We start from the raw sequence: 24,757 nt of genomic DNA, 5'->3' as shown, positions 1-24,757 counted from the left end.
TGTCACCCCATGGGTCAGGAATGACGTGGTGCTTGCACAGGGGACCTTTACCTTTACTGCTAGATCGGACCAAACATTCATCAGTCCAATACTGTGTTTCACAGTGGGCAATTAGACAAAAGAAAAAAGAAAAAAGGATACAATTTTCCCAGGGTGAATCCCAGAAAACAGGAACTGTACGTATTACATAGAGTGTGAAAGCAGATTAAAATTGAATAACATTCAGTCCATCACACATCATTGCTTACTCATCTACTGTAGTAGAGGGAGGCTTGGAGAAAACGTAAGGCCGATGATCATTGATTGCTGTAGCAGTGATTCCACCGATGGTCAAGTCACCCGGCCTGTAATAGTTCAGTGGGATTGTTAGATCAGTTATCATATTGACGGGGCACTTTGCCTTCGGAAGCCTGCAGGAGAGATGAGGCAGCAGCCCAGAGAGCAGCAACAGCAGCAGGGTCATCTTAGGTGTGCCTGACAAAGCCGTTTCCCAAATCCTAATGTGGTAGAGGGAGGCTTGGAGAAAACGTAAGGCCAACAATATGTGAATGCTGTAGCAGTGATTCCACCGATGGTCAAATCACCCGGCCTGTAATAGTTCAGTGGGTCTGCTAGATCAGTTGTCACATTGACAGGGCACTTTGCCTTCCGAACGTAGCAGGAGACATGGGGCAGCAGCCCAGAGAGAAGCAGCAAGAGCAGCAGGGTCATCCTAGGTGTGCCTGATAAAGCCGCTTCCCAAATGCCTTTAACTAGAAGAAGCCCTAACAGAGACTGTACTTATGCAGATGGGGCCCAGTGCTGGATGCTGATGCAAGAGGATGAAACTGATTCATGCAACAGTACAGCTGCTCCCAGGTCCTCAGGAGACATTTATGCACATATCGTTTCAACTTGTATTTGACAAATCACTATGTGCTCTTCCTTGAGTCTGATGTTCATGCAATTTTCTCCAAAGGTGATCTTACAAAAAGCCTGCTGAGTATGTTAAGAGGAACAGTACATCACCATGATTTTCATCATTATAAGGGCAAGGGCCACCTCTGCAGCATCCTTGACACTGTCTGTGGCTCCATGCGCAGGTGCCTGGCTGGAAAAGATGTACTTGTTCATTTTGATGTGTATGAATGTTTAAAACTGCCCTAGTTCTTCCCATACATTATGACCACAAGAAGCTGCCTGGTTGTCCATCTAGCCTCCCTTTTCCTGCTCCAACTGGTATTGGGACTCTGGGGTCTCAAATGGAGGTCTTTCCCAGCCCTGTTTCTTTACATTTTGATGAGCATTAGAGATGACACATGTATCGGCTTTTCATGCCTCTAGTGTGAATTATGTTACTGATATCTTTTGATTTAAAAACAAAAACAAAACACCTACTCAACACTCTCCCCCCTCCCTTCATAAGTCCATTTCATGCAACATAGTTTGCAGAAAGACATGTGAACAGAGGTCACAATGTTTACCCACAGTGAGACTGAATGTCTTTGTACTCTCATTTTTCACCCCCTTCTCAAACTCCAGATAGCTGTTGGCATGTGTTTTTATTTATTTTTAAGTAGCATGTTCACATCGGTTGCAACCAGCGATTGGCGAAAACACTAACTACTTGCTGTGCAAGAGGCTTACAGCATGTGAAGTGTTCTCCTACACCCACAGCTTGCATACACCAAACCAGGGAAGCACAAAGAGGTCAACTTATGCTGCCCTTGCCCCAGAGCAGGCTGCAATACCCAGCGATGCCCACAGGCCAAGCCCCATTCCAAAGCCAGCTAGTACCTGGAGGTTGGCCACTCTACATGCGGACAATTGGTGAGATGCAGAAGAGTCAGGCCTCCTGTTGTTTGTGCATCCCTGAATTTATGGACCAGACCATCCTGGCTCTGAGCCTTGAGCCATCACGCACATCCTGGCTCGGGCTCCTCCTTGCCAAGGCCTCCTGATGCTTGAGGGAGGTGTGTCACTTTCTATGCCCCTAGCTGCATGGTCTATGGGTCAAGGATAATGACACCACTCAAGGGCTTCCTGTCCTAGGTCCATGAAGGCCCCAAGGCCTCAGGCCTGGTCTGAAGGTTAACCCTTCTCCATCCAAACGATGCCCCAGAATGCTTACCTAAGCTGTACTGCATACCATTCAAGCAACCTGACCCGCACTGCTACCGCTACAAGAAGGGATCAGCTTGCTGCATGGATCAATAGCTCCCACGGAGCTGCACCTCAAGGATCTTGGTTAGCGATCAAGGAAAACTAGGGAAAGTTGGCAACCCATCAGCCTCCCACTTACCAAGACGCTGTACTTGGCTAAGCTAGCATTACCTAAAATTACAAGAGAGTAAAGTTCAACTAACCTTAGTCCCCCAAGATTGGGTCTACTGGACAGCTTCCCCAGAGCCCTGTATAGCCTGGATGTTCTCTATCTAGGTTGCCATTTTCTGGCTCAAAAATACATGGAGATTTGAATGTGACGCCAGAGAGACTGGGGTCTCACAAGGGAAGGTTCCCAGGCAGGGTATAATGCCCTGCAGCCCACCTTCTGAAGCAGCCGTTTTCTTCAGGAGAAGTGGAATAAATGTTTTAAAGAAATAATTTATTTATATGTCAAGTAATAAATAAAGTAGGATTGCCAGGTCCCTCTTCGCCACTGCCGGGAGGTTTTTGGGGTGGAGCCTGCAGAGGGCAGGGTTTGAGGAAAGGAGGGACTTCAATCCCATAAGAGTCCAACTGCCAAAGAGGCCATTTTCTCCAGGTGAACTGATCTCTATTGGCTGGAGATCAGTTATAATAGCAGTAGATCTCCTGGCTGGTACCTGGAGGTTGGCAACCCTACCTTTCAGACCTCATTCTTATTAACCACTATACTGCAAGAAGAAACAATGTAAATGTCTGAGAAGTTCAGGATGGGAAGTCCACTCTGTAGTCCACTCCGTGCGTGACTCTCCTCACTATGGGCTGGTGCTCTTGGTCAAGTGCTTTCCTGCCTGGATAAATGACCCTACAAGACTCAAGAAAACAAAAAAGGCTGAAAATTCTTTTCTTAATTCTTTGTTGCAGGTTTTCCTCTTGAAAGTGCTAGGCCAGGCTGGAGGCTTTTCTTCCAACAGGAGGGCTGTCTTGGGTCTCCCGCTCACAACAGTTCTTCTATCCTGGTTAGCTTGAGTTGTAGGCTCACAAGTCACATTGAAAACCTAGCTCCAGTTGTCAGGCCTCGTAGCTGGCCAAGGTTGGTATGTTCCCTACCTGAAGTGGAGAGAGGTTTGTTGTTGTTGTTGTCATCTTTATTACCAATATTAATATTATGGAACAGGTGAGCCAAAACTGGAGTGATACAGTCCCTAAGACCAATTCTAGTTAACATCCTGGCTGCACAATTCTGTACCAACTGGAATTTGGAAGGACAGCCCAAGCAGAGTGGAGTGCAGTAATGTAATGTAGATGTCACCAGATCAATCACCACAGTGGCCAGATCTTTCCTGCCTAGGAAAGGCTGCAGCTGGCTAACGTGTCGACGCTGGTAAAAGGTGCACTTGGCCACAGCTGCCACTTGCTCATCCAGTGGTAGGACTGGGTCCAATATCACTCCCGGACTTTGAAACTTTGCCTTCACTTCTGCATTCTTGTGCTCATCCAGTCTTTTTAAAGAGGTTGGGTGCCTTTTTTGACTTGTTCATTCATTGCTAAAACTGCAACTTCACAATGCATTTATGAAATCTCATGCCAGTTTCCAACAAAAGTGGGCTTATGACATTCTCCCTGTGGCAGAACTTTCACACATTTTGTTTATCTTGGAAAGTGACAAAGATTTCCTTTGTTTGTTTGTTTTTATGTTAGTTCAAAACATTTTAATGCCAACTATTTTAATGCCATCTCTCCATCCGATCAGGGTCCCCAAGAGACCAACTGTAAACTTCTCTGTTTAAAAGCTAACAGGATAGAAATAGTAAACTTCTAGAGGAAATTATTTGGAACCAATTACAATGTACAAGTTCAGGGCAGAGGCAACACTGACTAGATAGGAAGAAGGCTGTGGGTATGATTCGGCATTTAAATAAAAAGGGCAACATAGATGATAGACCCATTGAAGACCTTATCTAGATGATCCCAAACAAATGAACAGAAAAATCAAGCCACTGTGAAACTGTAATGAAGACGATCTTCATGGCCAACCCAGCAATACAATGAACATATGAGGTAATATTCAAACATCTCTATATGGAATCAAGTAGTGATAAAAGGACACAAGTAAATCTTTAAAACAAAATGGCCTACAGCTATCTCATGTCATTATACCTTCCCCGTCATTATGTATAACTAGTTTCTTTTCTAATGTATGTGAAAATAAGAAAGATTGGATCTAATAAAAGCCTAGAGGGGTAAATGCCAAGACAAGTACATTGGATTCAGAATGGTGTAGATAAGGATTACAAATATTTAAAAGAATGTGTTCAAAAGCCAATGCCATCTTCATGTTTCATCCTTAGTTGTTCCTTTGTATTCAGATGAGGCCTCTGATCTTCTGGACATTTATCGCAGTGACTTGCATCCGAATAGAACATATTAATTTCAGTATCACCCCATCTGTTTTACAACCATTAATTGACAATATATATCTGGAAGTGCATATTATATGCCAGGAATCCAGGACAATATTGGGAGGAGGGAGACATCAAGAAGTAAAAACTCATGATAGGATCTGGGACAATTTCAGAGTCAGATTGAACTGCTTCATTGCAGAAAGTCCTGGCTCCTTAACACCACCAGCCAAAACCACATCAGACATCAAGCCCTGAAACTCTGGCCAATAAATGCCAAGCAAAGTTCTGGCAAACTGATCCAAAAGTCTAACTCGGTATAAGGCACTTTGTACGTGGTCCTGATTGAAGTGGAATGACTGCTCATGTGAGCCAAAGAGGAAAAACTGAGGCTGGAAGTACAGTTTTTGCCCCTCCGCTCTCCCTCCAACTGGGGCTCTCGGGCAAGACCTACCTTCTGAAGTAGAGATTGTCCCTTCTGGACATGGAAAACAATCATAGCAGCAGAGAGGTTCTCCTTCCTTTATCACCTTGGTGTATCCAGGTGGACAACTCTCGGTGCACCTAGAATGGGGCAGGCTCTAAGCATAAAGACGAGGTGTGTCAAACTAAATGTCATTGGAATTGCTTCCTTGAGTGTGTGTGTGTGTGTGTGTGTATGAGAGAGAGAGAGAGAGAGAGAGCGAGCTCTATAGAAATGATTCATCCATTTGGAAACGACTCAACTGGACCTCCCATGCAGTCTTGTTGGTTCACAGTAGCATAGTAGAGACATCTGCTCTGGCTGCTGTGTAATAGCTGGGCAAGGGGTGGAGATCTGATCAGAAAAGTGTGAAGGGCAAGATGCCAGAGACATTCGAGCAGTATCATATGCTCACATAAGGAGCCAGCACAGGGGGAGGTGGGATGCTGTTAGAAAGTGGTTGGGAGAACCTGATCCCTTGTAGGGGACGAAATCCTGGCAAAGTGCCAGCAGATTGTACTGGACCTGCATAATATGCATGCATGCTATTCAGAACGGATGGGGCACTGGCCAGGGATGCCCCACTGCCAATCTGCTTCACAAGCAAAGAACGGTGATGAACAGTAGGGCTGTTGATTCGGTTCGGCCCGAACTGAAAATCAGCCGAATTTCCTCTGATTCGGAGGTTTTTAGTTCGGGACGAACCGAACTAAAAAATGGAGGGCAACTGGGGAGCCAAATTCAGCGAGTTCGGGAGTTCACGAATAAATCCGGCAAATTCGGGGCCGTCAGTAAGCAGCATAACCGTCAGTAAGCAGCATTCTCCTTCCCCGGCCAATCGGTGGCCAAGCTGGGTCTTCTTCTGGCCAATCAGTCAGGATTGAATACTGGAGGAATCAGCCGATGTGCGGCCCGGCCGGGGAGAGAGAGAGGGAAATCCTCCTCTCTGTGTGTGTGTGGGTGCTTGTGCACATTCGCTCTTTTCCGTGGCTGCAGAGGGCGCATTTTTGGGTGTGCCAACCCCAAACTTTCAGCGGAGCTTCAGACAAGGCTTCTTAAGAGACCACCCAAGTTTTGTAAACATTGGGTCAGGGGGTCCCGAGATATGGGCTCCCCCCTTTTTTCTTTCCATGGCTGCAGGGGGCGCATTTTTGGTGGTACAGACCCCAAACTTTCAACGGAGCTTCAGATGAGCCTTCTTAAGAGACCCCCCAAGTTTTGTAAACATTGGGTTAGGGCCCCCCGAGATATGGGCTCCACCCCTTTTTCCTCTCCCCCTTTTCCATTTCTGTGGCTGCAGGGGGCGCTTTTTGGGGGGTTCAGCCCCCAAACTTTCAGCATAGCTTCAGACAATCTGAAGCTATGCTGAATGTTTGGGGGCTGCACCCCCAAAAATACACCCCCTGCAGCCATGGAAAGAGAAAAGGGGGGAGCCCATATTTCTGCCCCCACTGAACCCATCTTTACAAAACTTGGGGGGTTTCTTAAGAAGGCTCGTCTGAATCTATGCTGAAAGTTTGGGGGCTGCACCCCCAAAAAAGCGCCCCCTGCAGCCACGGAAATGGAAAAGGGGAGAGGGAAAAGGGGTGGAGCCCATATCTCGGGACCCCTTGACCCAACGTTTACAAAACTTGGGGGGTCTCTTAAGAAGGCTCGTCTGAAGCTCCACTGAAAGTTTGGGGTCTCTACCCCCAAAAATGCACCCCCTGCAGCCACGGGAAGGAGCGAATGTGCACAAGCACCCCCACAAGGATTTCTCTCACTCTCTTTCTCTCCCCTGCCCGGCCGCGCAGCAGCTGATTCCTCCAGTACTCAATCCTGACTGATTGGCCAGAAGAAGACCCAGCTTGGCCACCAATTGGCCGGGGGAGGAGAATGCTGCTTGCTGACACCCCGAATTTGCCGAATTTATTTGTGAACTCCCGAACTAGCTGAATTCGGCTCCCCCGGTTTCCTGCCATTTTTGAGTTCGGTTCGTCCTGAAATAAAAACCTCCGAATCAGGGGAAATTTGGCTGTTTTTCGGTTCGGGCCGAAACGAATGGACAGCCCTCCGTGTATGCACATTTGCCCCCAGACCCTCAAGTGATCGGAGGGCAGAGGGGACAATTGCCGGAGGGTTGCCCACCACCAGCAGGCACCTGGCAACCCTACTCATAAGACATTTAATATCTCTTATCTTCTAGTAGGGTAGATCATCATTTCTTGGCCTGATTAATAAGGGATCTGCTTTCTGTACCACTATCTTATCTGGACATGAAATTACAGGGATTCTGAGGTAACACTCTGAAAAGTCCAGTTGTATCAAACACAACTGGATGCAGGTTGAGAGGAAATGGTACACAGAAAGCACAGAAACAAAATCACCTGTGGACATCCAGGGTCTTTATTCATGTCCTACCATCATATATAATTTGTTCCTTTCATGAAGTATGTGCAAGGAAGAGAGATTTATTCTAAACACACCACCAAGTGTGCAAAGACAAGTATTTTGTTTCACAAGAACATAAAAGACAAAGATTACCAATTTTTTTAAAAAATGTACTCAAAAGTAGATCTCACCTTTATGTTTCATCATTAGTTGTTCTTTTGTATTCAGATGAGGCTTCAGTATAATAATGTAGCATTTGGGAAGAAAGATGCAGCCCAGTAAGCCCAAACTGGAGACCAAGATGGAGAACACCTGCACAGCCACCATGTATTTCCCCTTGGTGCTCAGGTAGGTGGGCACAAAGGACACCCAAACACTGCAGAACACCAACATGCTGAAGGTGATCCGCTTGGCTTCATTGAAGGCCCCAGGCAGCTTCCTGGCTAGGAAAGCCACTGTGAAGGAGACGGCGGCCAGGAAGCCCATGTCGCCGAGGGCAGCATAAAACATGGTGACAGACCCTTCATTACATTGCAGGACGATCTGTCCAGGCTGGGAGTGCATGTCAGCCTCTGGGAAGGGGGGAGAGATGCCCAGCCAGAGAGTGCAGATGCCCACTTGAACACCGGAGCAGGAAAAGACAATGGAGTTGGCCATGCTCTTCCCCAGCCATTTCCTCATCCTGCTGCCTGGCTGTGAGGCCATGAAGGCCACCACCACAGTGACAGTCTTGGCCAACACAGAAGAGACGGCAACGGAGAAGATGATGCTTAAGACTGTTTGTCGGAGAAGGCAGGTCAGCTTCTGGGGCTGACCAATGAAGAGAAAAGAGGAGAGAAATGAAAGCAGAAGGGAGACGAGGAGAACATAGGAGAGGTTGCGATTGTTGGCTTGACTATTGGAGTTTCTAAGTATTGAATGAAGATTCCCAGAACAAAACTTGTGATTAGGATGAAGGAAACAGTAAAGAAATTTAGGATGATCCCCAAAAGGTCTTCATAGGACAGGAAGGTTATATGCTTGGGAATGCATTGATCTCGGACCTTGTTTGGATACTGATCTTCTGCACATTTATGACAATGACTTGCATCTGAAAAGAACATACTAGTTTCAGTATAATATCCAGTACGGAGATCGATTCCCATTCAAATAGGCAGTACAGGGCTAAAGGATGCTAAGTTCTGTCTTAGCATAAGGTTCTTCGCAGGCTATTCAGACTGCAGTGGAGTGACTGGTAAAGTGAGCCCAAAAGACATCATTCTGAAGCTATGATGGAAGCATCTTGTTGCCCTGACCCCACCATGGTCCCACAATGCAGTGTGACTGACACTGGGGTCTGCAGCAGCTCTTTTTCTTTTAAATTATTATTTATTAGATGTGTCCCTTCAGGTTCTGCTTCCCAACCTGGTATCTTGCTACAGTTATTATATTTAACTGCAGTTTTATTTTATTAATTATTTATAATTAAATTTATTTAATACTCAATGAAGAGAAGAGTAGCAGCAATACCAGATGAAACAACAGCAAGAACACTCATCCTTTAAAAAACAACAACAACAACAACAACAACAAAAACTCCAGCCAAAATTATATTGATTACTAACGTCACACACCTATTCTCCCCAACAGGGACCCAGTGTGACTTACCTTGTTCTGTCCTCCATTTTACCCTCACAAAAACCACCCTGTGAGATGTTATGCTGAGAGGGTGTGACTGATTCCTATCACCGGGCAAGCATCCATGACAGAGTGGAGAGTCAAACATGTGTCTCTTCAGTCCTGGTCAGACACTCTAACCACTATACCATACAGTTTCTGATAGATCAGGAAAATTGTTAAGCCCCTTGAATTTGGTTAACAAATGGGACATTTTTCCACCCTCCCTGTCTGTGCTGCCTGTCCTTCTTGGTTTCTTGTAAGTAAACTTCATTTCCATTGCTCATGTCAGAGGGATGTTCTATAGCTAATCTGTGTCAGGAGGCTCCAATTCCTTTCATGTTTAGCACTGCAGCATCCACAATCAAGCTGAAGCTGGGGGACAATTTTGAGAACTCTTAGCTTCTGATGAGGTATTCCTGCCACAAAGGAAGAGCCTTCGCCTCCATTGCAAAAAGTATGGGGGTGGGGTTTAGATGATATCAGCCAGGATATTCTGTTTCCCTCAGATTTGGCACTGCAACTCCCCATACATCCTGAAACCAGTGCCCAGTTATGAGACTCATAGCTTTTATTTTCTGGTGAGTTCTGCAAGCCATGGACTGACGGATAAATAGATCATTTCAATATTATACATTAATTATAAGAATTGTTCTTTTATGACTTATATTTTTATTTTGCCCATCCTTCAAGGATTGTTTACTCGGTATGAGGACATATGAACTGTAATGGTGGCAGATTCATATCTTTAATGAAAAGGCTGCTCCATTTTCAAATAGAATGGATGACATGATTTAAAGTGCAGAAATTGCTCACAGGTGGCCCGGCTCAACTCTCTGTCTGCTCATCTTTTGACTCTCACGGCCTGCTGCTGAGGTAATTTATTCTTACTCAACTTGTGTAAGTAAATAATTACCAGCGTACAAGCGTGTTCCCGAATGTCTAAAAATCTTCCTCGGTGATGGCTAAAAGAATCTTACTGCACATCTCCCCAGGAGAAAGTTAATGAATATTTGCTCTATCCCCCTCGAAAGACTGGCCCTTTCCTTTGGGGTTAGCTACCTTCCTGAGTGGAGACTGTCCCTTCCGCACATGGAACACAATCATAGCAGCAGGGAGGCTCTCCTTCCTTAGTCGCCTTGGCGTATCCAGGGCGACAGCTTTCCGTACACCAAGAACGAGGCAGGGTCTAAGCATAAAGAAAAGGAGTGTCAAGGAAAAAGTATTAGGGGGTTTGCTATGTGTGCATATTTTCTACAGAAATGAGTCATCTAGTTGAAAATGACTCAATGGGAGTCAGCATTGTATGTACCACCAAGGGCAGAACTGATGATCCCCAATGGCATGGCAGGGACCCTGCTTTAATGGCTGTACTTTGGGTATTGGTCAATACCAGGGTAAGGGGTGAAGGCAGGATTTTTGGCCTGATCAGATAGGTCTGAAGGTGAAGATGCCAGAGAGATTTGAAGCAGTGGCACATGCTCAGATAAGGAGCTGGTGTGGGGGAAGTTGGTATGGTGTTAGGATCCCTTTGGACGAACCTGACCTGTTGTTGGAGAAGAAATCCTTGATAAGTACTGGGAGATTATACTGGCCAAGGAGGACATGCAGCCACCTACTCCCGTGTTGGCGAACCTATGGCACGCGTGCCACAAGCGGCATGCCGAGCCCTTTCTATGGGCACGCGTGGAGCCGCCGCCCCCCCCCCCGCCCGTCCCCCGCCCATCCCCCGCCCTCTCCTGGCGGTCTCGACGCCATCTGCCTCCGTTGCCTCGCTCCGCCTTAGCAGCAGCAGCAGCGCCGCCACCCCACCCAGGCGCCGCTCCAGACCCGCCGCCGCCCGCTCATGCTCGGCCCCGAGGGCTGCCCTGCCGGCCGCCACGCTACAAAAGTGCATGGGTTTTTTTTTGTCTATTTGTGAAAGAGAGGTTTTGCCTTGGACTTGCCACTGAGATGCACATTTACCCCATCCAGAGTCTCAAAACTGCATGGGGGGGGGGGTTAGTTGTCTATTTGTGAAAGAGAGGTTTTGCCTTGGACTTGCCACTTAGATGCACATTTACCCCATCCAGAGTCTCAAAACTGCATGGGGTTTTTTTTTGTCTATTTGTGAAAGAGAGGTTTTGCCTTGGACTTGCCACTGAGATGCACATTTACCCCATCCAGATTCTCAAAACTGCATGGGGGGGGGGTTAGTTGTCTATTTGTGAAAGAGAGGTTTTGCCTTGGACTTGCCACTGAGATGCACATTTACCCCATCCAGATTCTCAAAACTGCATGGGGGGGGGGTTGTCTATTTGTGAAAGAGAGGTTTTGCCTTGGACTTGCCACTGAGATGCACATTTACCCCATCCAGATTCTCAAAACTGCATGGGGTTTTTTTTTTTTGTCTATTTGTGAAAGAGAGGTTTTGCCTTGGACTTGCCACTGAGATGCACATTTACCCCATCCAGATTCTCAAAACTGCATGGGGGTGTGTGTTTTTTGTCCATTTGTGAATGGGAGGTTTTGCCTTGGACTTGCCACTCAGATGCACATTTCCCACATCCAGATTCTCAAAACTGCATGGGGGGGGGGTTTGTTGTCTATTTGTGAATGGGAGGTTTTGCGTTGGACTTGCCACTCAGATGCACAACTCAACAATAAGCCCCCCTGCAGAGTTTTGAGAATGCAGATGGGGAAAATGGTGTTTGTCAGTCATTGCCATGATTTAATTTTATGGATGACAAAGGATAGTACAGTTAGTTCTGAAAATGAAATCCTTAAAGTGTGGAATTCTCTGCCAAATAATTTTAAATCAATGAAAGCACTTGGGATTGCTTTCCTTACTTTGTTTGGATCATTTTATGCTTGTGAGCATAAGATGTTAACATATGAGTTGTTTTTTCTAAACTAAAACCTCAGTATTCAGGTTAAATTGCCGTGCTGGCACTTTACGATGAATAAGTGGGTTTTGGGTTGCAGTTTGGGCACTCGGTCTCTAAAAGGTTCGCCATCACTGACCTATAATAAACCTATATGCCTTACTACAATGAATGTGTGCTCTGAGACTGTCCTGAGAACATGGTTTGTGGTTTCCCATTACACTATCTGGCGTTGCTTTGGTAAGAAGCAGGCAGAGAGGGCCATACACAATGAACTTACATTTTCTCGCATCACTCACCCATGATGATAAACTACTTAACAGGAACATGGACTCTGGCACCAAGGCCTGCAACAAACCAAGGTGCCAACTTTGCCCTCATATAGATTCTAGGAACATCATCTCTGGACCCACCAATGTCAGCCATACTATCTCAGGTTCATACTCCTGCTCATCTTCTAATGTGATTTATGCCATCACATGCCAGCAGGGCCCTTCCACAATCTACATTGGACAAACAGGTCAGTCTCTTAGACAAAGATTAAATGGATTGATGAAAAGTCTGACATCAGAAACCACAATATTCAAAAACCAGTGGGAGAACATTTCAACCTTCCAGGACATTCTGTTGCAGATTTAAGAGTAGCAGTTCTCTTACAAAGGAATTTCAAAGGGAGACTGGAAAGAGCAACTGCTGAATTACAGTTGATATTAAAACTAAAGACAATGCATTTACCTGGGCTGAATAAAGACCTTGCATTCATGGCTCATTACCAATGCTGATTTCTTCACACCCATCTCTCCCCTGGACATCACAGACTCTTCTGCATACCATACCTAATCCCATCACGCCCGCTGTTCACATTTACATACTGTGAACATTTACATACTAATGCTTGTCTGAATTCACTCTCCTCTACTTAAAGACAGATAGATTCACATTCTAGCTGTATCTGAAGAAGTGAGCTGTGGCTCACGAAAGCTCATACCGTGCCAGAAAATATTTTTGTTAGTCTTTAAGGTGCTACTGGACTCTTGCTCTTTTCTAGAGTTAACAGTTGAGAATGAGCTCACCAGTTGCAGCATGTTAAGTGACCGTTTCGGCATATGGAATGGCTTTCAGTTCATACTTGCACAAATCACCCCAAAAAGACAAAAACATTATAAGAGCTCTGCTGAATCAGACTAAACCTTCATCAATTCCAACTTGTACTTATGATCAACTAGGCAGTTTTACATGGGACAAGAAGGAAAGCTGCACCGGCAATGAAAGGATTACCCTGACATATGTAAGTGCCATCAGGTCACAACTGGCTTATGGCGATCCCAACAAGGAGCTTTCAAGACGAGTGAGAAGAAGCTGGCTTGCCATTGCCTTCCTCTGCAGAGTCTTCCTTGGTGGTCGCCCATCCAAGCCCTGGCCCTTCTTAGCTTCTGAGATCTGATGATATCGGGCTACAACATGCTGCCTTCCCTCCCAAGAAAGATCTTACCACAGACAAAAGCTTATGACCCTAAAGATATTGCCATACTTAACAGCTGAGGATGAGCTCCTTGGTTACAGCATGTTAAGTGACAGTTTCAGCATATGGGGTGGCTCCCTGTTCATACCTGCACAAATCTCCCCAAAAGACAAAATAGAAACATCAGAACATTATAAGAGCTCTGCTGAATCAGACCAATCCTTCATCTATGCCAGCCCAGTATCATATTTCTTACAAAGGCCAATCAAACAAAAGAGGGATACAACTTTCTAATGGCAGCTCCCAGAAATCAGGGACTGTCCGTGAGAAACAGAGCTTGAAAGCAGACTCAGATTGAGTAGCATTAAATCCATCAACACATCATTACTTACGCTGTAAATCTAACATAGGGAGGCTTGGAGAAACTATATGGCTTAAGCACAGTGTTTGCCATAGACGTGATTCCACCAATGGCCAAGTCACCTGGCCTGTAATAGTTCAGGGGACTTCTTCGATCAGTTATATTAAACAGGCACTTTGCCTCCATAACCCTGCAGAAGAGATAGGACAATAGTCCAGAGAGCAGCAACAGCAGCAGCAGGGTCATCCTGGGTATGCCTGGTAAAGCTGCTTCCCAAATGGATCTAACTAGAAGAAGCTCAAAACCTCTTGCAGTGCAGAGACTGTTCTTCTACAGATGGAGCCCAGCACTGGATTCTGATCCAAGGGGATGACACTGAATCACACGACAGCACAGCTCCCTCACCCAGCTGCCCTAAATCTCGGCCCAGGTCCTCAGGAGATATGTATACACTATCCTTTTCAGACTGTATTTGACAAATCACCCTGTACTTGATTTTGACGTTCATGTAATTATCTTCATAGGTGATGTTAGGGAAGGCCTCTTGAGTGTTGGTAAGAGGAGCAGTAAATCACCATGATTTCCACGATTATAAGGGCAAGTGCCAACTCTGCAGCACTGTGTGTGGCTCCCTGCGCAGATGCCTGGCTGGAAAATATGTCATTATGAGACTTACCACTTTGGTCCTCTACTCTTTCATGGTTCAGCAAGGGGACAGATCAGTGAGGTCTGACTGACTTACGGAATTTAACATAAAGCTGTTCCATTTTGATGTGTACAAATATGTACAGAATCTGCATTAGTTATTCCCAATCATTATGACCATATGGAGCTGCCTAGTAGTCTGCCTAGCCTCCCTTTTCCTGCTCCAACTGGCACTGGGACTCTGGGGTCCCAAACAGAGGCCTTCTCCAGCCCTGTTTCCTAAGATGGCAATGAGCATAAGAGAACTGTGAGCAAGAACAACAAATGTGTTTTTATTTTTTAAGTAGCAACATCTGTTGCACCTAGCAATTGTGTTCAAGAGGCTTAGAGTATGTGAAGTGTTCTCCTAAATCCACATTTTTGCATATACCAAACCAGGCCCGTGAACGCACTAGCAACTTACCTCGCAATTTCAACGTGTCCAGAACACAAGAATCCAACTCGACTTTATATTTCTGTTCCCACCGCGCTGCCTTTCTTCACTGCATGTGATAAGCCGGGATCAACGGGCTCCCACACATGCCCAGTCGGCGCTGGAAGCAAGAGGACGGCGATTGGTCCAGCGTCCCTTAGGGAGGCGGGAGGAGTGGGGTGGTTGGCTGGCAGCAGGAAGTGGGCTGGCAGCAGGGAGTGGATTCAACACTGATTGCATGTTCCCACTGTAAGGCTCCCGGTGAGGAAGACGCTTCATTTTTTTACTTCGCCGTGTAAGCGGATCCTCTTACCGCGGAGAAATTGCACTCTGATGACGCTTCGGAGATCCTTCGAACAGAGTAAGTGGGAACATGCAAGGAAAGCCCCCAGAAGATGGCGCCGCAAATGCCCAGTGCGGACATGGCCCAGGTAAGCACAATGAAGTCAGCTAGTCTTAATTGTGCATCCAGGAGACAACTGTTGAAGTCATTCTCATTTCTGCAATATACTATAGTTTTGGGAACTGCAGTGGCTGTATTTCATAGAATCATAGAGTTGGAAGGGACCACAAGGGCCATCAAGTCCAACCCCCTACACCATGCAGGAAATTCACAACTTCCTCCCCCCCACACACCTAGTGACCAGAAGATGGCCAAGATGCCCTCCCTCTCATCATCTGCCTAAGGTCACAGAATCAGCATTGCTGACAGATGGCCACCTAACCTCTTCTTAAAAACCTCGAGGAAGCCTGTTCCACTGAGGAACCACTCTAACTGTTAGAAAATCCTTCCTAATGTTTAGAAGGAAACTCTTTTGATTGAATTTCAACCCGTCCGACCTTCTTGAGCAACAGAAAACAACTCGGCACCCTCCTCAATATGACAGCCCTTCAAGTAGGGCGGTTGAAAAAAAAAATTCGGTACAGTTTGGCTTCGGCAAAATTTGGCCCGTTTTAATTCGGGACGTGCTGAAGTCCGAACTCCCCCGCTTTGGATCCCCGAAATTCAGGTGAGATCCGGAGTTCGGGGGAAAATTCGGCCGGATCTTTGAAGTGCTGGGCGTCCCTACCCAGGCGGGGCCCACCACTTCAAAGAGTGGGAAGGGGCGGGGTCTTTAAAGAGCCTTCACAGGGCCTGGGGGGCTCTTTAAACAGATCTGTTTAAAGGGCCCCCCGCATGCCTTCATGGAAGCCCCGTGAAGGCCTGCAGGGGGGGGGACAGATCTGCGCCTGACAACCCCCCACCCCCTTCCACAGAGTCCCGGCGGGAGGGGCGGGGGGTCTGGAAACGCCTCTGCCCAGCCAGCGCTGGCTGGGCAGAGGGGTTTGACAACCTCCCCACCCCTTCCGCAGAGTCCCGGCGGGAGGGGTGGGGGTCTGGAAACCCCTCTGCCCTGCCAGCGCTGGCTGGGCAGAGGGGCTTGACAACCTCCCCACTCCCTTCTGCAGAGTCCCGGCGGGAGGGGCGGGGGTCTGGAAACACCTCTGCCCAGCCAGCGCTGGCTGGGCAGAGGGGCTTGACAACCTCCCCACCCCCTTCCCCAAAGTCCCGGCGGGAGGGGCGGGGGGTCTGGAAACGCCTCTGCCCAGCCAGCGCTGGCTGGGCAGAGGGGCTTGACAACCTCCCCACCCCCTTCCCCAGAGTCCCGGCGGGAGGGGCGGGGGGTCTGGAAACTCCTCTGCCCAGACAGCTCCGGCCGGGAGCGCAGATCTGTTTAAAGGGCAGTCCGTGGGTCTCCAGGGAAGCTCCCTGAAGACACGCGGGGTGGCGCGGGGTGGCGGGAAACAGATCTGCGCCTTCCAGTAGAATTCGGCTCCCCGGTTCCCCCCTTTTTTGAGTTCGGTTCATCTGAACCGAAAAACCACCGAATCAAGAGAAATTTGGCCTTTTTTTCGGTTCGGGCCGAACTGAATCAACAGCCCTACCTTCAAGTACTTGAACATAGTTATCATATCCCCTCTCAGTCTTCTCCTCTTCATGCTAAACATCCCTAGCTCCTTCAACCTTTCCTCATAGGACTTGGTCTCCAGCCCCTTCACCGTCTTTCTTGCCCTTCTCTGGACCCGTTTGGTGGTAAGGACCCTAGGGGGGAATGAATATGCCCTCCTAGAATTTCTTTTGCAGTGGAGGACCATGGAGGTTCATAGCCAGATGTATATGTTAGATTTTTAGCAGGGCAAACTTTAATGGACTCAGAGGCATGATGAGAGTCATTTAATAGGCAAGAATTCTCGAAGGGAAAGCAGCAAGTGAAGGTTGGGCTCTCCTAAAAGAAGAGCTCTTACAAGTAAGTAATAGCTTTATTTGCATTTAGCCGTAGGCCATTACAAACATGTCCAGGATACGAGGTTAATAAAATGCTGGATTAATAATAGATATACACAATAAAACTATGCTAAATCAATACATACAGAGAAATAATAACTAAAAGTTGCAGTGGTGTCCCAATCAGCCAATGGGACTAAGCAACCATTAAAATCAGCTCGAAGGAAAGAGCTCTTACAAGCTCAAACCATCAGTATTCCAACAAGACAAAAACATGGTAGGGGATCAACGAAGCCAATGTGGATGAACAGAGAACTTATGCAAATGTTACAATGTACTGTCCATTGTCCAGAAGGGAGCAGCTCTTCCATGGCTCAGGGGGGTTGCAGGCGGGGTTGGAGACAGTTTTCTCCTCCACTACTGTGCAGCTACATCCAAGATGGAGTTCAGGCCACTTCCGTCCCTGGGTCTACAGCACTGCTTGCCATCTGCAGGGTCCTGCTAGCACTTTGCAGCTTGGTCCAGAGTAACATCTAGGTCTGTTCCATTCCTTGGCTTTCTGCGTTGTTGGCTTTCTCCTGCGCACTAATCCACATGTGCCAGGAAAACTGGGCATGAGAGGCTAGGGTCACAACCAATTAACTCAGGTAAGTATGGTGATAGCTCTGATAGTTTCCTATTTGTCAATATGTCAGTAAATTGCTAACAAGAACTATTGGCAGTAGCTTGAACCCATCTTGTTAGTCCAGATTTGGGGAGATCTCATGACGTCACATGAGAAGCCTTTAGACAGAGGGTCTGCAAAATTTTCTGGTTACCTTCTCAAAAGACAGCATTTAATTTCTCTTATCTCCTAGTAGTGTAGATCATGATTTCGTGGCCTGATTAATAAGGGATCTGCTTTCTGTAGCAGTATCTTATCTGGACTTGAAGTTACAGGGGTCCTGAGGTAACACTCTGAAAAGTCCAGTTGTATCAAACACACCTGAACACAGGTTGTGAGGAAATGGTACACATAAAGCACAGAAACAAATGACCTGTGGACATCCAGGGTCTTTACTCACGTCCTACCATCATATATAATGAGTTCCTTTCATAAAGTATGTGCAAGGAAGAGAGATTTATTCTAATTACACTACAAAGCATGCAAAGACAAGTATATTGTTTCATTAGGGCATAAAAGACAAAGATTACCAAAATTCTAAAAAATGTACTCAAAAGTAGATCTCATCTTTATGTTTCATCATTAGATGTTCCTTTGTATTCAGATGAGGCCTCAGTATAATAATGTAGCATTTGGGAAGAAAGATGCAGCCCAATAAGCCCAAACCGGAAATCAAGATGGAGAAGATCTGCACAGCCACCATGTATTTCCCCTTAGTGCTGAGGTAGGTGGGCACAAAGGACACCCAAACACTGCAGAACACCAACATGCTGAAGGTGATCAGCTTGGCTTCATTGAACGCCCCAGGCAGCTTCCTGGCTAGGAAAGCCACCATGAAGGAGACGGTGGCCAGGAAGCCCATGTAGCCGAGGGCAGCATAAAACATGGTGACAGACCCTTCGTTACATTGCAGGACGATCTGTCCAGACTGGGAGTGCATGTCAGCCTCTGGGAAGGGGGGAGAGATGCCCAGCCAGAGAGTGCAGATGCCCACTTGAATACCGGAACAGGAAAAGATAATGGAGTTGGCCAAGCTCTTCCGCAGCCATTTCCTCATCCTGCTGCCTGGCTGTGAGGCCATGAAGGCCACCACCACAGTGACAGTCTTGGCCAACACAGAAGAGATGGCAATGGAGAAGATGATGCTGAAAACTGTTTGTCGGAGAAGGCAGGTCACCTTCTGGGGCTGACCGATGAAGAGAAAAGAGGAGAGAAATGAAAGCAGGAGGGAGATGAGGAGAACATAGGAGAGGCTGTGATTGTTGGCTTTGACTATTGGAGTTTCTAAGTATTGAATGAAGATTTCCAAAACAAAACTTGTGATTAGGGTGAAGGAAAGAGTAAAGAAATTTAGAATGATCCCCAAAGGTTCTTCGTAGGACAGGAAGGTTATATGCTTGGGAATGCATTGATCTTGGATCTTGTTTGGATGCTGATCTTCTGCACATTTATGACAATGACTTGCATCTGAAAAGAACATAGCAGTTCTGAAAAGAACATAGAACATATAATATCCAGTACTTAGATCGATTCCCATTCAAATAGGCAGTATAGGGCTAAAGGATCCATGTTATTCAGACTGCAGTGGAGTGACTGGTAAAGATATCCAGGTGAAGCCAGGATGGAAGCATTCCCCCCAGGCCTGCCTCCCTTCCCCCCAGGCCTGCCTCCCTTGACCCCATATTGCAGTGTGACTGAAGCTGGGGTCTGTGGCAGCTCCTCTTCTTTTAAATTATTTTTTTTAGATGTGTCCCTTCTCTTTCTGCTCGCCAACCTGGTATCTTGCTGCACTTATTATATTTACTGGCAGTTTTATTTTATTTATTATTTATTATTAAATGTTTTTAATACTCAATGAACAGAAGAGTAGGAGCAATACCAGATGAAACAACAGCAAGAACACTCATCCTTTTTTTAAAACTCCAGCCAAAATTATATTGATAATTAACATCATACACGCCTTCTCCCCAACAGGGACCCAGTGTGACTTACACTGTTCTGTTCTCCATTTTATCCTCACAACAACCTTGTGAAGTAGGTTAAACTGAGAACATGTGACTGGCACAAGGTCACCCAACCACCTTCTGTGGCAGTGTGGGGATTCAAACCTGGATCTCCTTGATCCTAGTCTGACATTCTAACCAATACACTATACTGTCTCTGATAGCTTAGGTTGGTTCCTAACCCTCCCTTGTATTATAAAGCCGTTAAATGATGTTTAGAGGTTAGTTTTTATTTGATTGATTTCTTGATGGTATGCCAATAAAGGTATTGAAATTGAATTGTATTATAAAGCCAATGCATTTCAGAAGGACATCTTGGATGTATTGGGACATGTTTGGGACAGTAGTGGAGAAAATTCATAATTAGTGGACAAAATATAATTTGAGCCTGGTGGCAGTGGAAGTCTTTCACAGAACTTGACTGCTCACAGGACCCTCCCTTCTGTGTGCTTCCTTTGCTGCATGTTTGTCCCCAATATGGATCTATCAAAACTGGTCCCTCTGGGCAGTGTGTTGCTTGAGCATTGTTGAGCCTAGGGAATGTTACCCTGCAGTGTCCACATACCATCCAGTCAGTTCTGAGCTTCATCAGAAGAGCCCTTGCAGGATCAGACCATTGGTCCATCTATTCCTGCATACTGTTTTTCACACTGTGGCCAACCAGTTGCCCTAGAGGGCCAAACAAACTAGGCAGAATGGCAGAGTGGCAATTCTTTCACAGATCTCCTTGATCCTAGTCTGACACCCAAATCACTACACCATGCTGGCTCTGGTAGCTCAGGAAAGTTATTAGACCTCTTTTTTATGTATAAGAGGGCATATTTTCCACCCTCCCTCTCTGTGCTGTCTGTGCGGCCTTTCTCCCTCATATGAACCCAAAGTGGCTGACCCTGTTCTCTTGTCCTCCATTTTATCCTCACAAAAACCACCCTGTGAGATGTTAGGCTGAGAGGGTATGACTGATCCCTGTCACCCAGCAAGCTTCCATGACAGAGTGGAGAATGATTCAAACGTATGTCTCTTAGATCCTAGTCAGACACCCTAACCACTATACCATACAGGTTCCGATTGATCAGGGAAATTGTTAAGCCCCCGTTATTTGGTAACACATGGGATATTTTCCACCCTGCCTGTCGGTGTTGCCTGTCCTTCGTGGCTTCTTGTGAGTAAACTTTGTTTCCATTGCACATGTCAGAGGGATGTTCTAGAGCTAATCTGTGTCAGGAGGTTCCCATTCCTTTCATGTTTAGCACTGCAACATCCACAATCAAGCTGAAGCTGGTGGACAATTTTGAGAACTCTTAGCTTCTGATGAGGTATGCCTGCCACAAAGGAAGAACTTTCTCCTCCACTGCAAATAGCATGGGGATGGGGGGTGGGGTTTAGATAATATCAGCCAGGATATTCTGATCCCCCTCAGATTTGGCACTGCAACTCCCCATATATCCTGAAGCCAGTGCCCAGTTATGAGACTCGTAGCTTTATTTTCTGATGAGTTATGCATGCCAAGGACTGACGAATAAATAGATCATTTCAATATTATTCATTAATTATAAGAATTGTTCTTTTAATGACTTATATTTGTATTTTGCATATCCTCCAAGGATTGTTTACTCAGTATGAGGACATATGATGTGTAATGGGGGCATAGTCGTATCTTTAATGATAAGTCTGCTCCATTTTCAAATAGAGTGGATGACATGATTTAAAGTGCAGAAAGTGATCTCAGGTGGCTCGGCAGAACCCTCTCTCTGCTCATCTTTTGACTCTCACGGCCTGCTGCTGAGGTAATTTATTATTACTCAACTTGTGTAAGTAAATAATGACTAATGTACAGCGTGTTCCCTAATGACTAAAAATCTTCCTAGGTGATGGCTGAAAGAATCTTACTGCACATCTCCCCAGGAGAAAGTTAATGAATCTTTGCTCTATCCCCCTCGAAAGACTGGCCCTTTCCTTTGGGGTCAGCTACCTTCCTGAGTGGAGACTGTCCCTTCCGCACACGGAGCACAATCATAGCAGCAGGGAGGCTCTCCTTCCTTAGTCACCTTGGTGTATCCAGGGCGACATCTCTCCGTGCACCAAGAACGAGGCAGGGTCTAAGCATAAAGAACAGGAGTGTCAAGGAAAATGTTTTAGGGGGTTTGCTATGAGTGCTTGTTCTCTACAGAAATGAGTCATCCAGTTGAAAATGACTCAATGGGACCTCCAGTGCTGTATGTACCACCAAGGGCAGAACTGATGATCCACAGTGGCATGACAGCGCCCCTCCTTTAATGCATGTACTTTGGCTGTTGGGCAAGACCAGGGTAAGGGGTGAAGGTAGGATTTTATACCTGATCAGATAGGTCTGAAGGAGAAGATGCCAGAGTCCTTTTAAACAGATGTTCAGATAAGGAGCGGGTGTAGGGGAAGTTGGCATGGTGTTAGGACCTTGTTGGGACCTTGTTGGGAGAACCTGACCCAATGTTCGGGAAGAAATCCTTGCTAAGGATTATACAGGCCAAGGAAGACAGCCACCTACTCCAAGGTAGGTGGAAGGAGAAAGAGCAGGGTGCTATAAACCCTTCGCCTTCTAGGCAAAGGCCATGGGGAAAGTCAGGGCAGCATCCGGGCAATGGCCCAAGTCTAGGAAGGAAGAGCAAGTGTAGGCTAACTGCACCCTCCTGACAATCATCACAAATAAGACCTGCTGTTGACCACCCTCCAAATATGTATTCCATCATGCTTTGCCCTGCCATTCTTATTCCTTGGGTTATTCGACTGTAAACTCATTTGATAGAAATCATCTCATTTACGTAGCTTATGTAGTTACTGACATTTCATTACAGCTATTAATGTGAATTAATTGAAAGCAATGTTTCCCCCTACCTCATTAAACCATGTGGGCCACACAATGGCATCCTGATCAATGGTGAATTTGATCTCTGCAGATGATTGTCTCTCTACTCTCCCAACATTAACTCTAACAACCGATTGATTGGATGTCACCACCCAGTTCACAATATCAAAATTGACTGCCATGTCTCCATTCTCATCAAAAGTGACTCCTTCCATGGAATTATTAATAAACTGGAAGTTTCTGAGGATAGGATGAAGCTACAATTACATAGAAAACACCAACATTTAGAAATACTGGAAGCCATATTGGATATTTCCGCCTTACTTATAATGGTCCCTATAATTCTACAGTATGTGGGCTGGGAGGATTGGTTTGAATTATGTTAAAAAGCTCTTTCTATAAGAAAAACGTGTTGGATCTTGATAGCAATATTTGTCCAGCCATCAATAAATGTGGTTGGGATGGAAGTCATGTGACTCTACCTCTATATGTTCCCTGCACACCTCCAATTCCAATGCACCTCACCCAATGGTGGGTGGGTCTCAGGGCATTCCTCAGGCTGAGCTGCATCACGAACATCTGTGCCTTGGAAAAATGCTAAATTTCATTTTGCCTCTATGTGTAAAATCTTATTAGAGTATGAATATGTAATTGAACAACTGACAGAAATTTTCAGAGAGAGTAAGAGAAGGAATACCTGCCATGGCTGCAACTTTTGAAGTCCCAGCCAGCCACCACTTGACATATGACTAGATCTGGACAAGTAGACCACATTCAAGGCAAATGCCACAACCTGGATAGAGTTGTAAATGCTGTAGCTGTCTTGAGACAGGATACTTTCTAGCTCATCCTGAGATGGTGGCTCCCGTGCCTCTTTCTCTCTGCATCTTATCCAGCCTTTTACTGAAAACCCATGATTTACATATGAACAATGAAATGCTCTCTCTCCAATTTTACTGAGAGTAGATAGAAATGAATTAAAATTGCCATATTTGGTCTTTCCATTTGTCTGGATCAAAAAAGAAAAAGAACCATGGATGTGCTGGATATCAAATATTTTCAAAAAAACACTCAAGCTGAAATCCTGCAAAACTGCTATGATCCAGACTTTCCCCATGATGGTTTTTGACTTTTCTCTAGCATATTTGATCATCACACCTAGAGTTATCATGGAGTGGGAGTCCCCATAGTAAACAAGTACATTACACCTTGTCTGTATGGAAAAGGAATGCATGTTGAGGTTTATCCTATTGTCATTCTCATTCCATTCTGGGATGTTTTTTGTGAAGGCAATGCAAATCCCACTCTGGACGATCAAAGGGGTCAAGGTCCTCAGGAATCTTTCTCCTTTGTCATTGTCTGGAGCAAGGAGACCAACCCATGTCCATCTGAAATGCAGCAGCATCTTCACAATCCCCATGAAATATGAATCTTGCTTTCGATCCATCCGGTAGAAAAAAGGCCGCTGAATTTCATCTTTGAGCACATGATTAACAAAACCATAGCTGATCTACAGGGGAAAGGAAGAGACTGGTGTTGGCCTTGTAGTGAGGACAAAAACTAATTGTTTACCTATAATTATGAATAATTTTCAAATTGCTCACCATTGTGATAGTCAACGTGGATGTAGACTCTGTCTCAGAAATACATTATGGTTCCTGTAAAGTGGGGAACCAGGGTACCTTACATCTCAAACATTAAGGTAGTAGTGTCGAAGGCTTTCACTGTCAGAGTTCACATGTTCTCAGACAGAGTCTGAGGTCTGGGATAAAAGGCATGTTTAGAAACTTCTCAACTATATCAGCAATGGTATTTCTTGATCACATCAAAATATGGTGGAATGTTGAAGTCAGGCTCTGAAATTTGTAAATAGCTCCTTCCATTCTTAATGATGGTCTTTGAAAATAGTACTCTTCTTGCTTTTGCTTGGAACCCCTGCAGTGTTTGGGGCAAATGCCATTTCCCTCCAGTGAATGGCAAGGTCCAATCCCTCCTAGTGAAATTAATCCTAAGTGTGTGGAACAGGAATGAACACACATAACCCAAGCTCAATTATCTCCCTTCCCAATCTTCCCTTTTTTGGGAAGGAAGGTTTGATATCACCGGTTGTACTGTTAGGTTCTCATTTTGCTCCTACAAATCCAGGAGTTGCCATCATTAAGA

At 45.8% G+C, this 24,757-nt stretch overlaps 1 protein-coding gene across 1 annotated transcript; it reads right to left on the bottom strand.

Annotated features, from left to right (window-relative positions):
- Positions 1 to 371: 371 nt before the first annotated feature.
- LOC130473329 (vomeronasal type-2 receptor 26-like) lies at positions 372 to 23,298 on the bottom strand. The gene is made up of 6 exons (XM_056844855.1): positions 23,292 to 23,298; positions 21,801 to 21,851; positions 18,513 to 19,033; positions 7,890 to 8,169; positions 2,282 to 2,313; positions 372 to 410 (listed from the first exon to the last, which is right to left on the bottom strand). Exons 1-6 carry the CDS (start codon positions 23,296 to 23,298, stop codon positions 372 to 374), a joined length of 930 nt encoding a protein of 309 aa, XP_056700833.1.
- Between the last annotated feature and the right edge of the window lie 1,459 nt (positions 23,299 to 24,757).

This window comes from Euleptes europaea, chromosome 1 (genome assembly GCF_029931775.1).
Source record: "Euleptes europaea isolate rEulEur1 chromosome 1, rEulEur1.hap1, whole genome shotgun sequence".
In the NCBI taxonomy this organism is placed as follows: Eukaryota; Metazoa; Chordata; class Lepidosauria; order Squamata; family Sphaerodactylidae; genus Euleptes; species Euleptes europaea.
This window is presented reverse-complemented; position numbering and strand designations above follow the sequence as displayed.